Below are 20,896 nucleotides of genomic sequence, written 5' to 3' on the forward strand. Positions count from 1 at the left end.
GCCTATGTAAAATAGGGACCGCGGACCAATGGCCGGCGGCGGGGCGCGCGGCCAATGAGGGCGTCCCGGCCGGACGCGTTGCCGGGAGGAAGCGCCTGCCGCCGCCCCGCGCGGGGGCCAGATAGGACGCGGGGAGCGCCTGGAGCGATGCGGGCCGCGATGGCCCCGCCGCCCCGCCGCCCCGCCGGGTGAGTGCGCGCGGCGCGCACACACCTGTTACACGGGCGGCTGCAGCACTGGCTCCGCGGGAGGACGGCGGTCCCGCGTGGGGCTGCAAACGACACCGCTCTCCGCCCGACGCAGAGTGGCCCCAGGAAAGGCCGGGACTTGGGGGAGGGACGCAGACGGTCTGAGCCTAAGAGCCAGGCTTCTCTGAAGGTGTCAGTGGGGACACAGAGGCCCGGAGCGGGAGGGTCGTTCAGAGCTGTCCAGTGGACCACAGGGCTGAAGGAGGGGCCCCAGGCGTAGAGAAGACGACGAAGACCTGCGGCGACAGTGAGAGGCTCCCGAGAGCGGAGGGCCGAGTGCTGCGCGTCTGTTCGGAAGGGCGGAGACAGTCCGAGAGGCAGGCGCTGGCCCCCTCTGGCCAAGGAAGCTTTCTAGGGAGGGAAGTTGCCCTGAGTGGGACGACTGGCCACCCCAGTGACCAGGACACTAAGGCTGGCCCAGTAGGTGCAGGAACTGGCAGCCTCAGGGGCAGCCCCAGACTGGCCTCAGTCCCTCCCTTGAGTGTCCCTCAATCTTCCCTTTCACTGATTTTTGAGGTTGGTGGCTTAGGAGCTCCTGAGGACGGGAGCAGCAGGCTGGAGAGTTTTGCGGCATAAGGTGTCTGGACCTCCCTACAGAAGTTCTAAGTCTGGGGTTGGACGGTGGTGGCTGCTGCCAGTGGAACAGAACAAAACTACTAAAACCTCAGCACTTTCGGTCCTTGGGCCAGTATGACTGCTTCATGTGAATTCCTTGTATGTTTCTGCACGCCCAATTTACAGATAAGGAAACCGTGAAGCCTAAAGTTAGGGTCTCCCAGAAATCCCAGCAGGATGTAGATTAGCATTCTCTTACACGTGACCCAGGGTTGGTGACACAGGAGTGTGGAGACCAAAGCCACCTCCTGGCCCAGCCAGACCTGCTGGGCTGTGGGCCACAGCTGTCTGACCTGTGCAGTGGCGTTAAGAACAATGTGTGCTCCCACAGAGCCCCACAGGATCCAGCGGGGACCTGGGGTGCACCATGAGCAGCGCCATGTGGACATTAAAATAACACCCTCGATGTTAACCAGGCCCTTCCTGCTCCTGCCCAGTCTCCCCAGGGCCAGGCCAGAGCCCCTAACAGGAACTCAGTGCTGTGAACCTCCAGGCTAGTCTGCTGTGCGGGGTAAAGGAGGGGGCCCGGGAGGAGCAAGCACATCTGGGGTCTGGGGACCCGGGGCTTACCACCTGGTGGCCAGCATTTTGCAAGGTTCCTCTGCCCCTGCTCTGACTGCCCAGTGGGTAGTGCACCTCACCTAGCGTGAAAGCCGCTCTGAGCGCAATGCTCCCCTTCCTGACACAGGGCATGAGGTTTGCTCTGCACCACAGCCGGCAGCGCAGGTGCCCATGTGTGACTACACAGAGCACCTGCGTGTTTGACCTCGACCTAGGCCATTTTGGGAGCCATGTGCAGGACTGAGCACTTCCCTGTTGCCTGTGGGAGTGTGTGTGTGGGTGCCACTGCCAGGGGGAGCCTGTGGAAGCCAGGGGGAGAAGTGGGCTGGGTGCCACGAGGTGAGCGAGGGGCGTAGGCCTGGGGCTGGCTGGGGCCTGGTGTGGGCAGAAGCGTCCTGGTGGGGTCCCCACAGCAGAGGTGAGAGAGGAAGGTAGGGAGCAGCCTGCGGCACTTCGTGCTGACCTGGAAGCTGCTGTACCTGGTGGGGATGGCGAGGTCTCCACCCGTAGGCCTCAATGTGCCCGCTCCCCAGATAAGCAGGGGCATCATGGGTCAGCACTGGCGGGACAGGTGCCCTCGAAGCCCTCGGGGCGGTTGGGGAGGAGGAGGCTGTGCAGGCTGGCCACTTGGACCAAGCCCCCACAGGAACCGGCTACCCTTTTGCCCCCTTACCTAGGTCAGGTCTCCAGCAGGACCTCAACATCTCCTGGGGCGCCTTCCCTGCACCCCCAGGCCAGGCCGCATGCCCCCTTGCCCACCCCCCTCTCTGGGACCTGCCCAGACCTTCTGGGCCCCTTCTCCAGAGCCTGGACCTGTCCAGTGGGAACCAGAGGGGGCAGATATCTCTGGCCTCCTCCCTTTTGGAGCCCAATCCTCCCACCCTGATCTCAGGGGGGACCACCCTACCTTACCCTGAGCCCCCTCTATGCACCAGCCCACGTCCCCCTCACTGCCCCCTGGACCAGCCCATGTCTCCCTCACTGCCCCATCCTGTATGCCCCCAGCCCAGCTGGGCTCTCCACTGTCTGTGCTCCCTCAATGCCCTGTGGGGGAGCCCAGCCCTCCCTACCCCACCCCAGCTAGCGGCTCCAGCAGAAGGGACAGAGCCTGAATCCAGAAAGGGCTTCCCTAATTTTGGATGGAAGGTGGGGCTGGCTAGTCTCCATCTGCCTGGATTTCCTGTGTTTTCTTGCCCCCACCCCCAACCCAGCCTCAGCTTCCCTAACTATAAAATGAGGATAATTGTACCCACCTCTTGAGGCATTTGGAGGGTGGAATGAAGGATTCCTGGTCCAGCTTGGGAAAGGCTGGCTCACTTCCCACCCCCCAGAATCCCGTGAGGGTATCCAAGCCCTAAGGAGAGGGATGGAAAGAAGACTCTGGAAAACTTCCCAGCCTTCCCAATGCTACTGGGTCCAGCTTCCTCTCTGTGGACCCAGGATCACCAGCCTCCCATTGCCACCACACACACACACGCACGCACGCACGCACACACACACGCACGCACATACATGCACATGCACATGGGCTTGGGAACATGCCCACGATTTCTCAGGTGTCTGAGGGCCTCGACACAGCATCAGGAGCACCTCTTACGCACCGCACCAGGGTGGAAAGGTTGCTGAGGCCCCTCCTCCAGAGCCTCCTTCCCACACTTCTAGGATGACCCGGCCCTGACTCCACCTCCTGGGTCACTGGCTTGCTCTCCCTGCAACCATAGGAGCCCCAGCACTCTGCCACCTCCTCCTGTTGGAATCCTCCGCCGCCCACAGCCCGCCTCCCCTCTGCGCTGTGGAGGGGGTGGGTTCAGACGCTCCCTGCAGACGGGTTCTCAGTCTGTGGGCTGGCCCAGGGAGCCATGACCAGCTCAGCAGGTGCCCAGCCCCCCAGAAGTCTTGGCTCCTGTGCCCTGAGAGGCTTGGTTGTGTGCCGGCACCACGCGGGAGTCCTAGGGCGGTTCTGTGATTGGATCCCTCTCCCGAAGCCACCATGGACTCCAGTGTGGCCATGAGAAGTTGAGCAAGTCACTTAATCTCTGAGCCGCAGTTTCCCTAGCTATAAAACGGGAGCGACAGAACCTGCCTCTTGGGGTGGTTGGGGGCACAATGAAGGATGTGTGGGTAGCCCTGGGCAGCAGTGGACTGGGCACATGGGGTGCCAGGAAGTGGCACGAATGCGAACAGGGGCTCCAAATCAGCCAGTGCTTCTAGCCCTTGGCGCCGCCCACAAGGAAGTGGGCTGAGGGGAGGGGGGACGTGCCGGTCACAGCCGGTCAACACAGGGTCTCGGTCAGATCCTGGGTGGAGCTGCAGCTGCCCATGCTCGCCAGCCGTGGGCACCAGGCCAGGCCTCTGAGCATCTGGGGCCTTCCAGAAAGTTTGACACTCAGGAAAACACTGTCTCCAGCGCACGAATAGAAGACAGCAAAACCAAAATGCGTGAGGATGTAATTAAATGTCTATGTAACTAACATAGTGTCAACATTATTTTTAAATGTAAAATAAGAAAACAGCTTATAATATTTGAGAGCATTTGGTGGGGTAGATTTTCTTCTCGCTTTATGAGGTTTTCCCACTATGCTGATGTCCCCTGGACAAATTGTAAATTAAATGAATTTTTTGTAGCGAAATATGTCCAAAAGCAGAACAAAATTTTCTTTCAAAATTTTTACAGGAAAAAATAAAATTAAAACTAAGAAAAGGAATAAAAAAATATAAAAAGGAAAAATAAAGACAATAAAAAGAAACAAACAACTTTTACAGGAAAAAAAAGGTTATGAAGGAGGGATGTGGGTGCAGACTAAGGCACTTGCTATACTGTCATTGGGGGTGGCCTCCAAAATCAGGAGGGCCAGAACTGAGAGCTGGATGGGCTTGGGCTCAGGCCAAGCAGGACAGGGGGACCCAGCCTGGCCTTGCCGCTGCTCCAGGCCTTCTACAGCTGTGAAGGCCCTTTCTTCTCAAAGGCCTGGGGAGGACAAGCCCAGGGTAGAGGGGCAGGTCTCCCTCCCAGGAACCATAGGGGTTTAGCCGTGAAAATGTGTGTATGTGGCAGGGGGGTGGGGGTTGGGAGGGGCTGCTATCTGGGAAGGCTTCCTGGAGGAGGTGGGCCTAGTGGGCCTGGGAGTGCCTCCAGGACTCTGGGGCATGAGGGTGGCATGGGGTGGCCACTTTGAGCCCTGCCCACCTCTCACCAGTTCCCACTGAACAGCCTGGAGAACAGGCAAAGTCAGAGGTGGACCCAAGTGGGGCACTAGGCCCCCCTCCAGGTTGCTGTGAGCCCCCACCCCCAACCCTGGTAGTGTGGGTGTCCAGCTCTAACTAGAACCCCTTTTCCCTGGCCTCCCTGAGCCACCTGGGCATGGTCTGCCCTGCCTTCCGTCCTTGCTATATCAGCCATAGGCCTCTCTGGACCCTCCACCATCTATCTGTAGGACCCTAATAACTAGGGCCTGGCCACTGGGTCTGGATGTGCTGGGGGCTCAGCTCAGACCTGGGGTGCCTGGCCACAGTGGGGCGACCTTGCATAGAAGCACTCCAGTTGCCCCAATGCAGGCAGGACCCTAGAAGCCAGGCTGCACTGAGAGGACGCTGTGGGGTGGGACGCCCCCTGGTGGCCGTTAGGGACTATAGCTGGGACCCTGGAAGGAGCCCAAGGCTGGGCCACAGGATGGGGAGGGGGAGGTCCATGCCTCACACCCACCCCTCCGCTTGGCCTCCATCACCTTTACCACTCTGAGGACACCAGTGGTCCCTCTGAGCCTCCTCTGCATGCATGCCCCATGCCGCCCCAGGGCCTTCTGCTCCTGGGCTCATGGTCTCCCTACCCCCACTCAGCCCAGGAGTGAGCACAGCTAGCTGGGTTGGGGTGGGGACACTCGCTGCCTCCCAGCCAGGACCAGCTGCTGGCCTGGGGTCCACAAGGGAAGCAGGGTGGGCCTGAGAACAGCTAGGTGCACAGATGAGCCCCCAGGGAGACCAGCCACAAGGTACCTCTGGAAGCCAGAGGCATGTGGGTGGGCTGGGGGGCCTCTGGAGCCACCTCTGTGGGCATGGAGTTGAGCCTGCAGTGGGAGGGGGCAGGACAGAGTAGGGCCTCTCTCCTCCTCCCCACCCTGTTGCCACCTCCCCCAGGTCATGCATGGTGCTCTCTGCCTCAGGCCTTCCCTGTGGGGAGCTGCAGGCTGCATCTGGTCCCCGAGTACCTGCAGGGGGTGCTGGGCATGGAAGGTGGGGCTGGGGTGTTAGAGAACACTGGTGCACCCTGTCCCGGGCCTGTGCATAGCCCAGAGAAGGCAGTGAGGGCGCCTGGCTCTGGCGGCCCCCAGCCTTCCTCCAGCTGCCAGCGCTGGGAGGGCTCCTGCCTCCCGGGCTGCCTTACCTGGAAGTAGCCTGCAGGCACAAGCAGCTGGGGCTAGTGCTCCTCACTTCACAGGACACTTCTGCTTCTGCCTCTTGTAGGACCCTCCTAGAAGCCCACAACCCAGCTCTGCCACTTACTGACCTCTGTGAGCCTCAGTTTCCCCATATGTAACACAGGGATCCTGCTCCCTCCAGGGATTGTCCTGGGAAGTAGGGGGGACAACAGGTATAAAGCCGGGGACACAGCAGTGCTCACAAAACAGTAGCAGGAAGGACAAAAATGACAGTGATGATGGAGGAACTGAGGCTTGGGAAGGCTGACCCGCACAAGGTCCTGAGGCTGGCTCGCAAGGGCTGGTTCCAAACCCAGAGCTCCCGGCACTCTCCCCGCTCCCGCCCAGGGTCTCCCAACCCTTAGTCCCAGCTGCGGGTCAGCAGCGGGCCCTCCCATCCCGACCCCTCCTGAGCTGGACTCTGCCTTAGACCAAGCTCTCTTACCCCCAGGTGCTGGCTCTGCCCTTGGGGTGGGGATAGCCCCGTAGAAGGATAGAGGGACCAAACCTCCTGAGATCAGCAAGGAAGGTCCCTCGGTCCAGGAAACCCCTCATTTTCTGAACAGGACAGTCGATCACCTTCATTGGAGGGCTCTTATGGCCCCAGCCTTCCTACAGGGCAGCTCAGGGAGGGGCTGCCTCCTCCCACCCCCTCACAAAGGCCACCAAGGATGGCCCGTGGAGGGCTTCCAGGGATCGGGTCATGTCCAGGCCGCCCCTCCTGCCTCCCTCTGGACAGCAGATCCTCCACTCCGTCTCCCGCCTCTGACTTGGTGGATAAGGAGGGTAGGCGGCCGGGGCGCCGGAGCCCTCGCGGGGGAGGATAGCGGGGGGCAGGGGCACCCACCCTCTCCATCCTGCGGGCCGAGGGGATCCCTCAATTGTCCCAAGAATCCAGAAGCCCCCAGCTTCCTAGAGGGGAGCCCATGTGAGCGCAAACGCATCGCTCCTGGGATGAGCACGAGGAGCCGGTGTCCACAGAAGAAACGAGAGCGTCCGCGACCCTTAAATAGATTTATGGAAATGGTTCCGAGTTACAGCACTTAGAAAATAAAAATAATCTCAATGCACAAATTCCCTCCATGTACGCTTCTCCCCAGAAGCCGTTTCTGAGCGTGTTTGCGCCACGGTTAAATGGTAGCTGGGTTTCATTCTAGAAAAGAAGCGGCAGGTGTGTCATCTCTAAAAATAAAACAGCCATCATCACTGTGACGTGAAGCCTGAGATTTAAGCCTGAGTAGGTGCCGCACTGGGGCCACTCGGCTGCCAGCCCGGGTGCTGGCCACTCGGGGGACCGAGGAAGGGAGCCAGGGTGCTGGGAGTGCAGAGGGTGGGGGTGGTGGCAGCTGAGTGGGAGGCCCCAGGTGGTCCTGGGCTGCCCTGTGAGCCTGGCCCGAGAATCCGAGAAACCTCTGCCTGTGGGACTCTTTGCCTGGCCAGTCCCCGTTCCGGCAGCAGGTGGACAAGGCGGTCAGACACCAGGGGCACCTGCGTACCCAGGGGAGCACTGGTCGGCTGCCCACACTTGCCCCTCCGAGAAGAAATGAGATGTGTGTTGTTCAGCCAAGGTCCTGAGGTGGGACGGTGGGGGTGGGCACTGGGGAATGAGCTGGCTGGCTGCAGGGGACAGATGGACAGCCTGGAATTTTTGGTTTGGTAAACACATGGGGAGGCCACCCTCGTCCCTCGCTCTTGCTTCCAGATTCTCCGCAGCAGAGGAGGCTGTGCAGAGTGGCCACGCTCCTGTACATATCCGCCATCCGCTCAGATGGACGGGCGAGACGTCCCTGGCCATGCCTAGGCCCTCAGCCCTGGAGACAGCCACCAGGCCTCCCAATCCAGGGTCCCCCCACGGGCCAAACGAACCTACTGTCAGCCCCTGCGGCTGGCCTGGGGTCCCTGCAGTGGGGAGGCCGGGCTGGGTGGGACCGAGGCTCTGGACATTCTGGAAGCAGCGGTGGCAGCAGCAGCTTAGTGAGATGCAGAGAGACCCTCCAGCAGCGCGGCCAGGATGAGGCACGGTGCAGCCCCTCCTTCCTGGGAGGTCAGGGAGTGCCTCGGCGCCGCGTCACACGCCAGGCTTGTCCCTGTAGAAGGGCGTGACGTGGAACATGTAGCAGTGCGTGCACACGCGGACGGGCTTCACCTGCCCATAGCGGGGCAGCGGCGCCGAGTGCGAGGAGCAGCGGGAGCAGAAGATCTGGAACCGAGGGGGGCCGTGAGCAGGGCGGGCCTCGCCAGCCCACACACCCGCCCACCCAGACCAGGCAGGGCGCTTGTGGCTGGGGGTCTGCCGGGCCCTAGGAGCTGTGGAGCTGAGGCCTCAGGAGACTGAGCAAGGGCATGGGCTCCCGAGGGGGTTCAGGCCCCGCACCAAGTCCCCTGCAGCCTCCTATCCAGACCCTCTGTCCCCTGTCCCTGGCTCTGAAATGGCGAGGCTGGACATGGGCACCAACCAGGGTTTGTGGGCCAGATGCCTAGAGTCAAAGCAGGACCTGGGACTCAGGGGCCCTCTTCATGGACCCCAGAGGCCTGGCCAGCCTCCCAGGGCCTCGGTCCTGACTTCCAGACCTCGTGGTGTGCCTGCGGACGCACCCCAGGATGCGGTGCGCCAACTCCACAGGCGCCGCCTACCTTCCCGCAGCTTCGGCAGTGGTGCTTCCGGCGGATGACGGTGAAGGGTGCTTTGCAAGCGGTGCAGACGCCACAGGCCTCATCTGGCACCCACTCAGGTGGGTCTGTCACAACGAGAGCAGGGGCACATCAGCAACAGCAGGGGCAGGTGGGCTGGGGGGACCAGAGGCCCAGGGGTGCGCAGGCGTCTCTGGCCCACTTTCCAGTCCTCCCTGGACTACACTGGCTGCGACTTCAGGAAACTGATGGCATCTCACAGACACGTAGCTCGTCACAGCTCTTGGCAGTGTCCAGCAATCACACCCCAGCTGCAGCCCGTGCCCCGGACCAGGCCACGCCAGGCCACCTGGTCTCAGGACATGCGGCAGGGAGTGTCCACCTGGATGACGGTGCCTTGGCCATGGCCCTCTCTCTCCCAAGCTCTCCCAGCCAGTTCTGGTCACCCTGGTCAGGCCTATCTGCCGTCCTCTGTCTCAGCACCTCTCCCAGGCCTCCCGGCACCCAGGGGCCTGTCTTCCATTCTGCCACCGGCCCCTCTGAAGGCCTCGGGCTGCCCTCTCCCCACAAATGTGCTGCAGTGCCCCTGACCTGCCTCCAGCCAGCCTCCAGGGGAGGGGTCGCCAGGCTCTCATATGACTCCCTCCACCCCCATGAAAAAGGTCCCTGTGACTCATAGCGCCCCGCTTGTGTCCCGGGCAGCTCCTGAAGGCTGCCATGTGAGGCCCTTCCTGCGGAGCCAGTGAAATGCTGAGCTGTCAGGTGCGGCCTGTGCTCCTGACCAGCCACCTGCAGCCGCAGCCAAGGCCTCCACCCCGGCACCTCCCTGCTCCGCTCACCTGTTACCTTGTGCACACCAGGCTCAGAGACATTAAGCAGCTGGCCCGAGGTCACTAAGGGGCCTCTGTGCACACCCCGGGAGCCAAGGAGGGGATGTGGGCGTGGGAGGCTATCTCCCCTGGGGAGGGGCAGGGGCTGCTGCTCTCCGCTCAGCAGGCAGCATGTGGCCCCTGGCCCGGGCTTCCCACACACCTTCGAAGTCTCCATCACAGGTCTTGGCTGCGAGTTCAGAGGATGACAGGGTCTCCTGGCAGAGTACGCAGTCCTCCAAGGCCGCACTCCGCAGGGTCTGAGTGACTGGAAGAGAAAGGGGTGTGCAATGTGGTTGAGCCCAGTCACCTGGCCCCGGTGAGCACACCTGGGTGCTATGACCAGCAGTCATGGAGTGAGTGGTCCCTATAGGCTGGTGCTGATCCCAGCCAGGTGTGGTGAGCCCTGAGGCATGGGGCTGGACACCCAGCCCCAGGGCCCCTGCGCTGTGGGTGGTGAGGTCCCCCTGGACTGTGATCCCTGAGGTGGGCAAGGACTCTGTGCAGCTTGATGTCGGCATGCCCTGTCCAGCGTGTGGCCTGAGGGGCGCACCAGCCCTGTCTGCAAAGCCAGTCCATGTCTCTCCCTCCTCTGAATTGTGGTTTCCAGAAGGCAGCCCTGCCATGAGTTCCCTGGCAGAAAGCAGCCTAGTGGTGTGGATTCTGGGGACAGGGCTGGGTCAGCACATGGGCTCCTCCCTGCTGTCCAGGACATGCCCTGCTGGGCCAGGGCTCTAGGACTGGGTGGGCTGCCCTGTGTGCCCAGACAACCCATGAGTGGAAGCCTCTGCGGTGAGGGGCAGCTCCCCCAGAACAGGTGCCTCAGCCCAGCACAAGGGACTGCTGAGCAGGGCTTGAGCCCCCTTTCCCACCCCAGGACCCCACAGAGTCTGTCAGCAGCAGGAAGTTAGGTTCCTTGCTGCCGTGTGTGCAGGGGGACACGACCCAGGTGCTGCTTGTGCGAGCGTGGGGGGTCGTGACCCACCTGCCCAGTTGCAAGGGTGGAGCCACCTCTCGGCAGGTGGGCTCTCTGGGCATCCCTGGGTCCCCCAGGAGACAAGCTGGAACATTTGGAAGGTGGCAGGTCATACGGATCCTGGGGGGCATGGTTGCCCTGAAAGGAGGCCGTGTGTGCCCAGGGCTGGGGGGCGGTGGACGCGATGCTGGCCCAGCTCAGAGCCCATCCCGAGGGGCACTCACCCTTCTTTAACTTTTCCTTGTCGTCAGTCTCTGGCTTGGTGGCCATGACCTCAAACAGTGTCTTGAGGATGCTCCTCAGGTCACTCGCGTAGTTTGTCTGCAGCTGGTCCGCCACCCCTGAGGGAGTAGGACCACGTAAGAGTGACAGGGCAGGTGAAGGCGGGGCAGCTGCTGCACAGCTCCTGGGCGCAGTGCCCTCCGGGGTGGTGCCCACCACACCTGCACAGACCCCTCCCCGCCTCCCTGCTGAGGCGGCTCTGGCCCTTCCCTGAGGACAGGAGCGCTCGCCCAGTGGGGTGCAAAGTAAAGAGGCTGTGCACCCCACCTGCCTCTGCTCCCTGAAGTCACACCCACGCTCCTTCCCAGGCCCAGACATCGCACCCGAAATGCAGACAAACAGGCGGTGGATCAGGTCGTGACTGCTGTGGAACCTGGACCGGATCTTCTCTCTTATGGCCGTGGGTGTGGCCTGCGTGGCTGCGGGGGTGGCCTCCAGCTTGATCTTGTCTAAGGAGCAGGAACCAGCCATGGAGCCACTGCACAAAGAAGGAGACACTGGGTATGTGGGGCCGGGGGCATGCGAGGGGTCTGGAGCCTGAGGGTCTGCAGATCGAGACAAAAACCCACGTCCCCACAGGCAACCCACGGGAGTTGGGTTGCCCAGATGTGCAACTTTCCTGTAACCTAACTTTAAATGTCATCAACGTAATAGCAGGAGGGCCTGACCCAGCCCCTGCCCCGCCCAGGCTTGGACTCCTGTGACCCTGAGGCAGCCACGCCCCGTCCTTCTGCTGGGCCTCCTGGTACAGATGCCAGCTCGCAGGCGTAGCTGCTCCGTCTTGCATTCCTGGGTTAACGGTGTCTCCTGACTTTCTCCTGCGGAAGATTCAGCTCACCTGTCATCCCACCTGTGCTGAGCTGAATGGGTCCCCAAAGACCTGTCCTCACCCTGACCCCTGGACCTTAGTTGGAAAGAGGGTCTCTGTAGACACAGTTAAGCGAAGGATCTTGAGATGAGACCATCCTGGATTATCAGGATGGGACCTAAATCCAGTGACAGTGTCCTTATACCAGACAGAAGAGGGGACGGAGCACAGAGGAGAGGAGGCTCTGTGACTGTGGAGACAAACGCTGGAGCGATGCAGCCACAGCCAAGGGACAGCTGCAGCCACCAGAAGCTGGAAGAGGCAGGAAGGCGCCTCCCCAGAGCCCGCAGAGGGAGCACGGCCCTGCCACATTGGGGACTTCTGGGCTCCAGACTGTGAGAGAATAAGTCTCTGTTCACATAGGCCACCCAGTCTGTGGTGCTTTGTCACAGCAGCCGGGGGAGTCTAGCACGTGCTTCCCCGCCACGTGCTTCCGTCTCCGTCCTCCCGGCAGCCGTGGCCTCGGTCGAGATTAGCTTTGCCGTGCGGACCCCACCGTGACTGTGTAAATGGCGCTCGCATTTGGGCTTGTACTGGGTCAGGGCTAATTCCAGGCAATGCACTCACCGACCCTCCAATTTTACAACAATTTATATCCTATAATCTTTCTGTCTTTTTGTCCCACTTTCTGGAAAATTTCCTCAATTTTTTTCTTCCCATTTCATTTTTAATTTTTTTTCTTCCAATTTTACCATTGACACTTTAATTTCTGCTGGCAGGTTTTTAATTTCCTGCTCTTACTATTGTTTCGTGGATGCAAAATCTTTTGTCTATCTAAAAATATTTGTTATAACTTTTAAAAAATTGCCATTGGCAGCCTGCACAGTCTCTGATTTCCCCTTTTTGGGGGTGGAGTTGGTTCGTTTGTTTGGTCAGTTTTTCATGATGGTGGAGGCTGGCCTCCAATGCCGGGGGGATCCTCGGCTCCTGTCCTGCACTTAAGAGTGTGGGTGGAGCCACAGGAACCTTCACGTTGCTGGAGGGAGCAGAAATTGGTGCAACCACTTTAATTTGGCACCATCTGAGTACAATGGAGCTGCCCAGGGATCTGTCACCAGCGCACACCCAAAACATCTGTCTTGGTACGTTTGCAGACATGGCAGAATCTCTGACGCAGCACTCTGTGATCCAGCGGAAGACTGGAAAGGAGCCCACGCCCATGAGCGATGGCAGGGAAAACCAACCGTGACCTGGGCAGGCACCAGCAGAGGTCACAGAGGTCAGCCAGCCACAGCCCCGTCACTGACATGAGTGAATCTCGCGTGTTGCATGAGTCTCCTCACACACGGTGGACAAACACATGGGACTGCCCAGTGTCTCTCTGAGCGATACATCCTTATGGTGTAAAACCACCCAGAAGCACAAAGGAGCGACACACCCGAGAACTCAGGACGTGGCCTGCTCCAGCGCAGAGGGAGGCTGGGGCTGGAAGAGGCCCCAGAGCTCCAGGGCTCCTTCCTTCAGTGGAGGCGGGGGCCGGAGTGTGGGTTGTACTGTCACGTTCTAGCGTGTGGATATTCACTGGAACACAGAGAAGCGGCGGGAGGCTGGCGGATGGGGCTGGGCGTGCTGGCACATGGGACTGCACCCTCTGCTGGGACCCGAATGGGGATCTGCTGCTCTCCCATCCTGGGTGGCCCCGTTTCTGCAGAGATGAAGCCCCTGACCTTCAGCCTCACTGCCCCCCACCTTGGGAGTCGGGTCAGGAAAGGGGGTGGGGCCTTCACTGTCCAGGATGTCAATTTCTATTTAGCACCCCCAGTCTCAGTGGACAACCTCACCCGAAAGAATTGAAAGCAGGGACTCAAACAGATACTTGTACACAAATGTTCATAGCAGTGTTATTCACAACAGCCAAGCGTCCATCGACAGACGATTGGATAAAGACTACGTGGTGCATCCATACCACGGAATAGCGTGCAGCCTGGAGAAGGAAGGAAATTCTGACTCATACTGCAACATGGATGAACCTTGAGCTCTTTATGCTCAGTGAAATAAGCCTGTCTCAAAAGGACAAATACTATAGGATCACATTTATATGAGGTCCCTAGAGCAGTCAAATTCACAGCAACAGAAAGTGGAAGGGCAGGTGCCAGGGGCTGGGGGTGGGGAAGCAGGGAGTGGGTGTTCAGTGGGGACAGAGTTTCAGTCTGGGAAGATGAAAAGGTTCTGGAGGTGGATGTTGGTGACTGTTGCACAACACCGTGAGTGTGCTTAGTGACGCTGAGCTGTGCACTTAAAGGTGGCTAAAATAGTAAATTTTATGTTCATACATTTTGCCAAAAAATTTTTAAAATAAAGAAAAAAAGAACTGGGGACGAGGAGAGCAGAGGAAAGGAACCGAGCAGGCATGTATGTGGCAGCGAGGGCTGGACTGGTGAGGGCTCAGCACAAAAGTCTCCACACACCAAAACCCTGGACCATACACCTTTTAAAAGGGTGGACTTTATGGCATGTATATTATATATCAATTAAAAAAAAAAAATCACTTGTGGGGCCAGCCCGTGGCTCACTTGGGAGAGTGTGGTGCTGACAACACCAAGGCCACGGGTTCAGATCCCTTACCGGTCATTTTTTTAAAAAATAAAGTAAATAAAATTTTAAAATTTTTTAAAAATTAAAAAATCACTTGTTAGATATGGTAGCAATAAAGTGAAAATTAAGAAAACAATCCCATGTACAGCAGCATCAAAAAGATTAAAATGTTTGGAATAAATTTAACAAAAGAAATAGAAGAGTTATACACTGAAAACTATAAAATATCATTGGAAGAAATTAAAGAGGACCTAAGTATCTTGTGTTCACGGATCAGAAGACTTGCTACTGCTGAGATGGCAATACTCCCCAGACTGACCTCCAGACTCAATGCAGTCCACATAAAAATCTCAGCTGTTTTTTCTTTTTGTTTTTTCTTGCAAAAATTGACAAGCTGACCCTAAAATGCATATGGAAATGCCAGGGACCCAGAATAGCCAAAACAACGTTTAAAAAAAAAAAAAGGAAAGAAAGGAAAAAAGAAAGGAAGAATCAGACTTGTGATTTGAAATTTGATGTGAAACTGCAGTAATCAAGACTGTGTGGCACTGACATAGGACAGACATACAGACCAATGGGATAGAGTTGAGAGTCCGTAAATAAACCGATACATTTGTGGGCAGTTGATTTCCATCAAGAGCGCCAAGGGGCTTCCCAAAGAGACTGGTCACCGAACGAAAAACCAAGGAGGCACTGCCCGCAGGGAACCCGGCTGGACTCGGAAGGGCCAAGGGGGAACAAAGGAAGAGAACGCTGGAGGGAGCCTGGGTTTCACGTGGAGCCTGCGCTTGGGTCCTGTCCTGGTCAGCCTGTTCCCAGGGGCCAGGCAGATGGGCATCACTGCACACTGGAGAGCCAGGAATGCTGTCTTTGAAAGTGCTGACTGTGCATGGGCAGCTGCCGGGCAGACAGGGTGGGGCCGTGGAGGAGGGTCCCAGGGATGACCCAGACCCTGTGTGTGTCCCCAAAAGCCAAGTCTAGCAGGGGAGCCACGCACATGAACAAGACACAGCCAAGAAGCCAGCTGGTGCCAGTGGCTCCATCGCTACGGCAAGACGGGTACAGTCAGGGTGACATGTGGCTCTGAGCCGCGAGAGGCAGAGCTGGAGGAGCAAGGGCCACCAGCCCTGGCAGCGGCTTCCTGTGCCTCGCTGTGCAGTCCGAACTCTTGTCACCACCATCAACCCAGCCAACCAACGTTACTTTAGCACGTCCACCCAGGTGTCAAAAAATCCTGCCACTTCTGCAGCTTCTGGATGGTCCTGACACTGCTGCCCGCCTGGAGTCTGCTGCGCACCACAGTCTTTTACAGAAGGCAGCACAAATTCCCGGCAACAATTCCACTTTGGTTTGAATTACCATGAAATGTCATTCTCTGGTGAGAAATAAGAGAAATACCTACTTGGAACAACTAACAGCATTACAAGATGTTTCTTGCTATGACATCAGATAGATTAATCTGTGAGCCCTTGAGACCCCTTGCAAAGGCCTAATTAAGAGAAAAACATGGAGTAACGAGAGCGACTGACAGGCTCCAGAGACAGGCTTAGATGCACTTGGACATGGGAAAATTGAAAGCTTAGACATTTGCACAACCACACACCAATTCCAATGAGCTACCTTGGGCCCTGATGCAGATGGTGGGATGGCTGCTCCTTGCAAAATTCATCCATCCATCCACCACAAACACCCACCCATCTATCCAATCATCCATCCATCTATACCTCCACATACTCATCACCCATCTATCTAATCCTCCATCCGTCCACCCATCCATCCATCCACCCACCGATCCATCCACCCATCCACCCATCTATCCATCCATTCATCAATCATCCATCCATCCAATCACCCACCCACCTGCCCTACAAACATAACTAACATTAGTCCCCCTGTAGTTGGACTAAGCACCAACTATAAGGCAGGAATTGCGCAGTTCAGTCCTTAGCTCACAGTCTGAGAGCAGAGATAAGTACCTATCTGTGAACAGTTAGTTATCATACAATATGGAAAGAGTAATGGAAGAACCATGAACAGGGTGCTGTAATGGGAGGTCAGAGGAGGGACTCTGCTCAGGCTGAAAAGAGGCCTGGTGTGTCAGGGGGCTTCCCAGAGGCAGCAGCGTGAGGACAGCTTGAGCAAAGGCCAAGAGGCGGGAAGCAGCCCACAGACTGGGAGCCCGTGCTGGTTACACTGGGAGAGGGTAGATGAGACCGAGGCTTGTGGCGAGGCCTGCTGGGCGGGGCCTTGTGAGCGTGCTGCAGGGCCTGGACCTCGGCCTCGGTCATCGCTCCCCAAAGGATGCTCCAAAGAGCATCCTTACTAAAAGGGGAAATTTGGGCACCTGCACACGTAGAGCGAGAACGCCATGTGAACCCACAGGTGGAGATCGGGGTGATGCTTCCATGAGCAAAGGAACGCCTATGGCTGCCAGCAACCCAGGAGCTGGAGGAGAGGCCTGGCGCAGGTCCTCCTCACAGCCCCAGAAGGAACCAACCCTGCCCATGCATCAACCTTGACTTCTGGCCTCCAGAACTGTGGGACCATCTCTGGGGTTTAAGCTGCCACGTTTGTGGTGCTTTCGTAAGGTAGCTCTAGGAGACTCACATGTCGCACTGACCGGCACAGTGGTTGCAGGCTTGTGCACCTGGTGGTGTCAGCTCAAATAACCATGGGCAGCAAATATGCTAATTTCTTCTGAACAGACTGGAATCTTCCTGCTTCCTTTCCTCTCTAGCCACCTGCAAAGTCATTCTCCTTTGTGGTTTTATGCATGACTGCATTCTACTGGAAGTCAAGTCTCCTTGCATGGCTCCTGACTCCAACAACAGGTCCCCATGGGAATGCGCACAGGCTGGGAACCAGAGAAGGGGAAACATTCTGCTCCCTGATGAGAGCATACTCAGACAAGCTACTGTCACTGTGGGAACTGGCTCAAGTCTATGGCGGGAAGAAATTATAAGACGGAGGAACAGCGGGACCCGGAGGGCAGGTGCGGATCAGGAAAGAGCTGAACCAGGAGGCTGGAAATGGAAGCAGGGACTTGGGTGCCACAGCCCCCGGCCAGCTGACTGGTGGTCTGCCCGGTGCTGCTGTCCCTGTGGTCCTCCACAGCAGACTCCAGCTGGGGTCGGGAGGCCTCTTCTGAATGTGTCATCCGATCTTGCTTCTCTTGGAGCTCCCTCCAGGGCACAAGCTCCTCTAGCCTCCAGGGCAGCAGGCACGAGCCTGCGCGTCCTTACAGACACTCTTGGGACCAGTTGCTGCTCCCCAACCCTGTCCCCAAATTCGATCCAACAGGCACCCTATGGGGCACAGAAACCCCAGTCTGGGATTTGCTGCTATGGGACCTAGGTCCTCATGGGGAGCATGGGGGTCAGGCAAGGAGAGCCCCCTGCGCAGGCACCTGCCCACTCGCTCCTCTCCCACAGGTGGGCCTCACAGTTTCTACCCCACAGCCCCCAGGCCAGCCCCCCTCTTTGTGCTAAGGAGACCTAATAGCTCTCAGCCTGAGGGTGCCAAAAAGGCAGGGAACAGAAGTCAGCCCGGAGTCCTGCCCTTCTTGGGGGTAGCCATCGGGCAGGCGGCTAGGCAGGCCAGACTCCTGTGAACCAGGGAGGCTTCGCCTCCGAGGCTGTGCAGCACTGAGCTCCATACCTGCGAACATCTCCAGGTGAGAATACAGCCCTGATGCCAACACCAGTCAGGCCACACCAGACATGTGACTGCAGAAAATGTGAGATAACGACCAGCACTGTCTGAAACCACTAGGTGTATGACAGCTTCTTACACAGCATAGCTGAATGACACAATGGACAGACATTGTAACTGAGGAGCTGAGTGGAGGCAGACATGCTGGGAAAGAGCCAGAAGCAAATTCAAAGCGCCCTCGCACAGAGTCTGCTTTGGAGGGTGTGTCCTGGCTTGGGAGGCTCTGACATGCACAGACCCTTTCCCCAGAGCTCATGTGCATCTGTCCAGGCCACCACACTAGAGCCTGGGGCCTGTGAGGAACAGGAGCAATGTGGCCACCCCAGCACCTGCACTGATGCCCTCGGTCAGCCTGAGGCCCCAAGAGCCTGTCCAATTGGAGGGAAAGTGGCCCCAGGGCAGGGTCACCCGCACCTCCCTTGCACAGTGACAGATATCCTCTCAGGGCACTGCGGGTGGGCCTGGTCACACAGCCACCCTGAATGCTGGCCAATGGCTACCACAGGACCCTCAATGGGGAACTCACATCTGCAGGCAAACACCTCAGTGATGGTCGGGGCCACGGAACTCCAGAATGGCAGTCACTGATCCCAGGAAGCACGGTGACATAACGGGTGGCATGAAACAGATGCCGGAAGGGTTTCATGCTTGGGTCTGGCCCCCCAATCTGGCCTGTGTCTCCTGCCCAGGAGAGGCCCCTGCACGTCAGTGGGGAGGCCACAGCACTACAGGTGCTCCGGGGTATTTCCGCAGGCGCCACCGTCTGACCAGCACAGCAGCCACGCGAGGCAGACAGCGGGCACTTCACGGCGGTTTGGAAGATCCAGGCCCGGGCCTTCCACTTCCCCTCATGGCCCCAGCAGCAGGTTGGCAGGCAGCCTGGGGACTGATTTCCAGGAGTGCCAGGGGTGGAGGGCATGCTTGATGCCCCTGATGAGGGCCTGGGGGTGGAGCAGACCCAGGCGGCCTGGAGCTCCACATCTGACCACAGACCTGGACTGGGCACCAGGGGGCCACAATTCCGAGGCCTCAGAGGAGCTCAGCATCTAGGCCCTGCCAGGCACAGACTGCCCTGACCCCATCCGGGGCCGTCTCAAGGAGCCAGAGCACCTACCAAGACCCTCACATGTCCAGGGTAGAGAACCTTCTCAAACAAAAGTCAGCACATGTCCCTCCACTGCGCAAATGCCCCATTCCCCAACCCTGTCAACCGCCGCTCCTCCTCTCTCTCCTCGTCACTCCTCTCAGCTTGCTCCTTGCTGTACAGACAAGCCAGGCATGCTGTGGCCACAGGGCCTTTGCATGGAAGTCACTGAGCCCAGAATGCTCCTTTCCTGGACAACCCCAGTAGCCCCTGGCTCCTTTGGAATCTATCACAGCATCCTCCTATCAGAGAGGCCTTCCCTGTCCAGTGGTCACAAACAGACCCTACCCCAATCCCCCTCCTGCCCCTACCCTGCACTGCTGCTCCTCGGCACTCAGCTCTCTGACAAAGCACACGTGGCTGGCCTGCTGTCTCCCTCTGGGAGAACGTAAGGCTGGCTAGGGCAGCAACTTCTGTCTGTTCCGTTCATTGCTGCCTCTCTTCACCAAAGACAGCCCTGCAACATGTATGTGCTTTACAAACAGCAGGAAGAGACCCAGGGGAAAGCTTTAGAGTGGGCTCTCTGCAGGAATAAACACCTCCTCCAGTGCTCTAATGCCGAACTGGATTAGGGAATGAGATCGACCAGCAGGGCCTGCTGAAAAGCTCACAGCCGTGGAGCTGTCTCTGGGCCCTCTCCTCTCCTGCTGTGCCACGAAGATGCATCTGAACGCTTCTTCCAGGGACAAGGGGAGACTAGACGGGTGAGTAGCCCAGGACTGACGTCATAGTGGGCTGGATGGTGGCCCACCAAAATGTGATATGTCCACATCAAATCCAGGGAATCTGTGACTACAACATTTTGAGAAAAAGGTCCCTGCAGATGTAATTAAGGATCTCAAGATGGGACTACCCCAGATTACCTGCGCGGGCCCTAAATCCAGTAAGCGACCTTATAAGAGACAGAAGAGGAGACACAGACACAGGCGGAGGTCACAGCGATGTGGCCACAAGCCAAAGAAACACCAGGAGCCCCCAGAAGCTGGAAGAGGCAGGAAGGACCTCCCCCTAAAGCCTCCAGATGGACTGTCGCCCTGCCAGCAACTTGACCTCAGACTTCTGGCCTCCAGAACTGTAAGAGAACAATTTTCTGTTGTTTTAAGCCTCTCAGTTTGTGGGTGCTTTGTTACAGCAGCCCCAGAATGATAATCTAGGGGTGGAATCTGTAATCCAATCCTGAGACCATCTCTCACCCACTGGGTGACCCTGGGTGGGTTACTTGGCCCAGAACCTTGCTCTCTCACCCCAGAATGGGACAGGAAGAGAGCTACTGATGGGACTGGACATGTCAGGTCCTGTCTTTAAGGTGCTGGCTCAGCACGGATGCCCTGGGGGGCTCAGTACCTGGCACATGCAGTCACAGGAGAGGCAGGGTCATCCCTGGCAGTCAGTGGAAATACCTCATACTAATAAAGCATGCTTAAATGTTGAAGCATTCAAAGGAGGCGGTCACGCTAAACATATAATCATGGCTTAAATCGCTTAAGGGATTGTAAGTCTGTAATTGATGTGTAAACATGCAGGGAATGTGCTTTGTGCAGCAGAGCCGTGTGCTGTCTGCACTGTGCACTAGTGGTGCACGGCGTGTAGGTGGTCGAGGCCACCACTCCTGTGCAGAGGCACTAGGGGCACAAGGTGGGAAAGGAAGGTCCCAAGCGCCCTCAGGAGCTTTAAGTCCCCAGCTCTGAGTGCCTTTTGTGACACGGCACTTCTGCTGCATCAACGGTGGGGGCAGTGGGTGGGTGTGGCAGGCTCAGCAGGGGCCCCACTGGCAGAGCCTTATGGGGGCTGCCTCTGCCCAGTTTCTCGGGGGCCTGGCCCCACGGTACTGCCCTGACAGTGGGGGCTGCAGTGGGTGAAGCTTCTCCACAAATGCCCAGGCCCAGGGCAGATCCTCCCCCACCTCAGCATCCCAGAGGGCTGGGGTCCCTGACCGTGCTAGGGCGGCTGGAGCTGAGGGGACACCCTTCCCCGCCACTGAAGCGCCCACGTGTGCATGTGTGTGTGAACGTATGCACGTGTGCGTGAGCGTGTATGCGAG

The 20,896-nt window shown here is 58.2% G+C and overlaps 1 protein-coding gene and 1 long non-coding RNA gene across 3 annotated transcripts in view; one reads left to right on the forward strand and one right to left on the reverse strand.

Annotated features, from left to right (window-relative positions):
• Positions 1-6,947: 6,947 nt before the first annotated feature.
• Positions 6,948-20,896, reverse strand: part of ZFYVE28 (zinc finger FYVE-type containing 28) — a 128,593-nt gene continuing 114,644 nt past the window's right edge. The window contains exons 9-13 of the mRNA XM_063108177.1: positions 10,921-11,075; positions 10,540-10,656; positions 9,503-9,607; positions 8,474-8,577; positions 6,948-8,039 (exon numbers count right to left, since the gene is read on the reverse strand). Of these exons, the coding sequence (XP_062964247.1) occupies positions 7,908-8,039; positions 8,474-8,577; positions 9,503-9,607; positions 10,540-10,656; positions 10,921-11,075 (613 nt within the window). The 3' untranslated portion in view covers positions 6,948-7,907. The remainder of the gene's footprint in view (positions 8,040-8,473; positions 8,578-9,502; positions 9,608-10,539; positions 10,657-10,920; positions 11,076-20,896) is intronic.
• On the forward strand, positions 7,144-12,159 carry LOC134386137 (uncharacterized). Of its 2 annotated transcripts, XR_010024453.1 has the most exons (4): positions 7,144-8,571; positions 9,523-9,658; positions 10,906-11,098; positions 11,614-12,159. It is a non-coding gene; the product is annotated as an uncharacterized LOC134386137 (long non-coding RNA). The 2 variants fall into 2 exon arrangements; XR_010024452.1 differs by lacking the exon at positions 9,523-9,658.

This window comes from Cynocephalus volans, chromosome 9 (assembly GCF_027409185.1).
Source record: "Cynocephalus volans isolate mCynVol1 chromosome 9, mCynVol1.pri, whole genome shotgun sequence".
Taxonomy (NCBI): domain Eukaryota; kingdom Metazoa; phylum Chordata; class Mammalia; order Dermoptera; family Cynocephalidae; genus Cynocephalus; species Cynocephalus volans.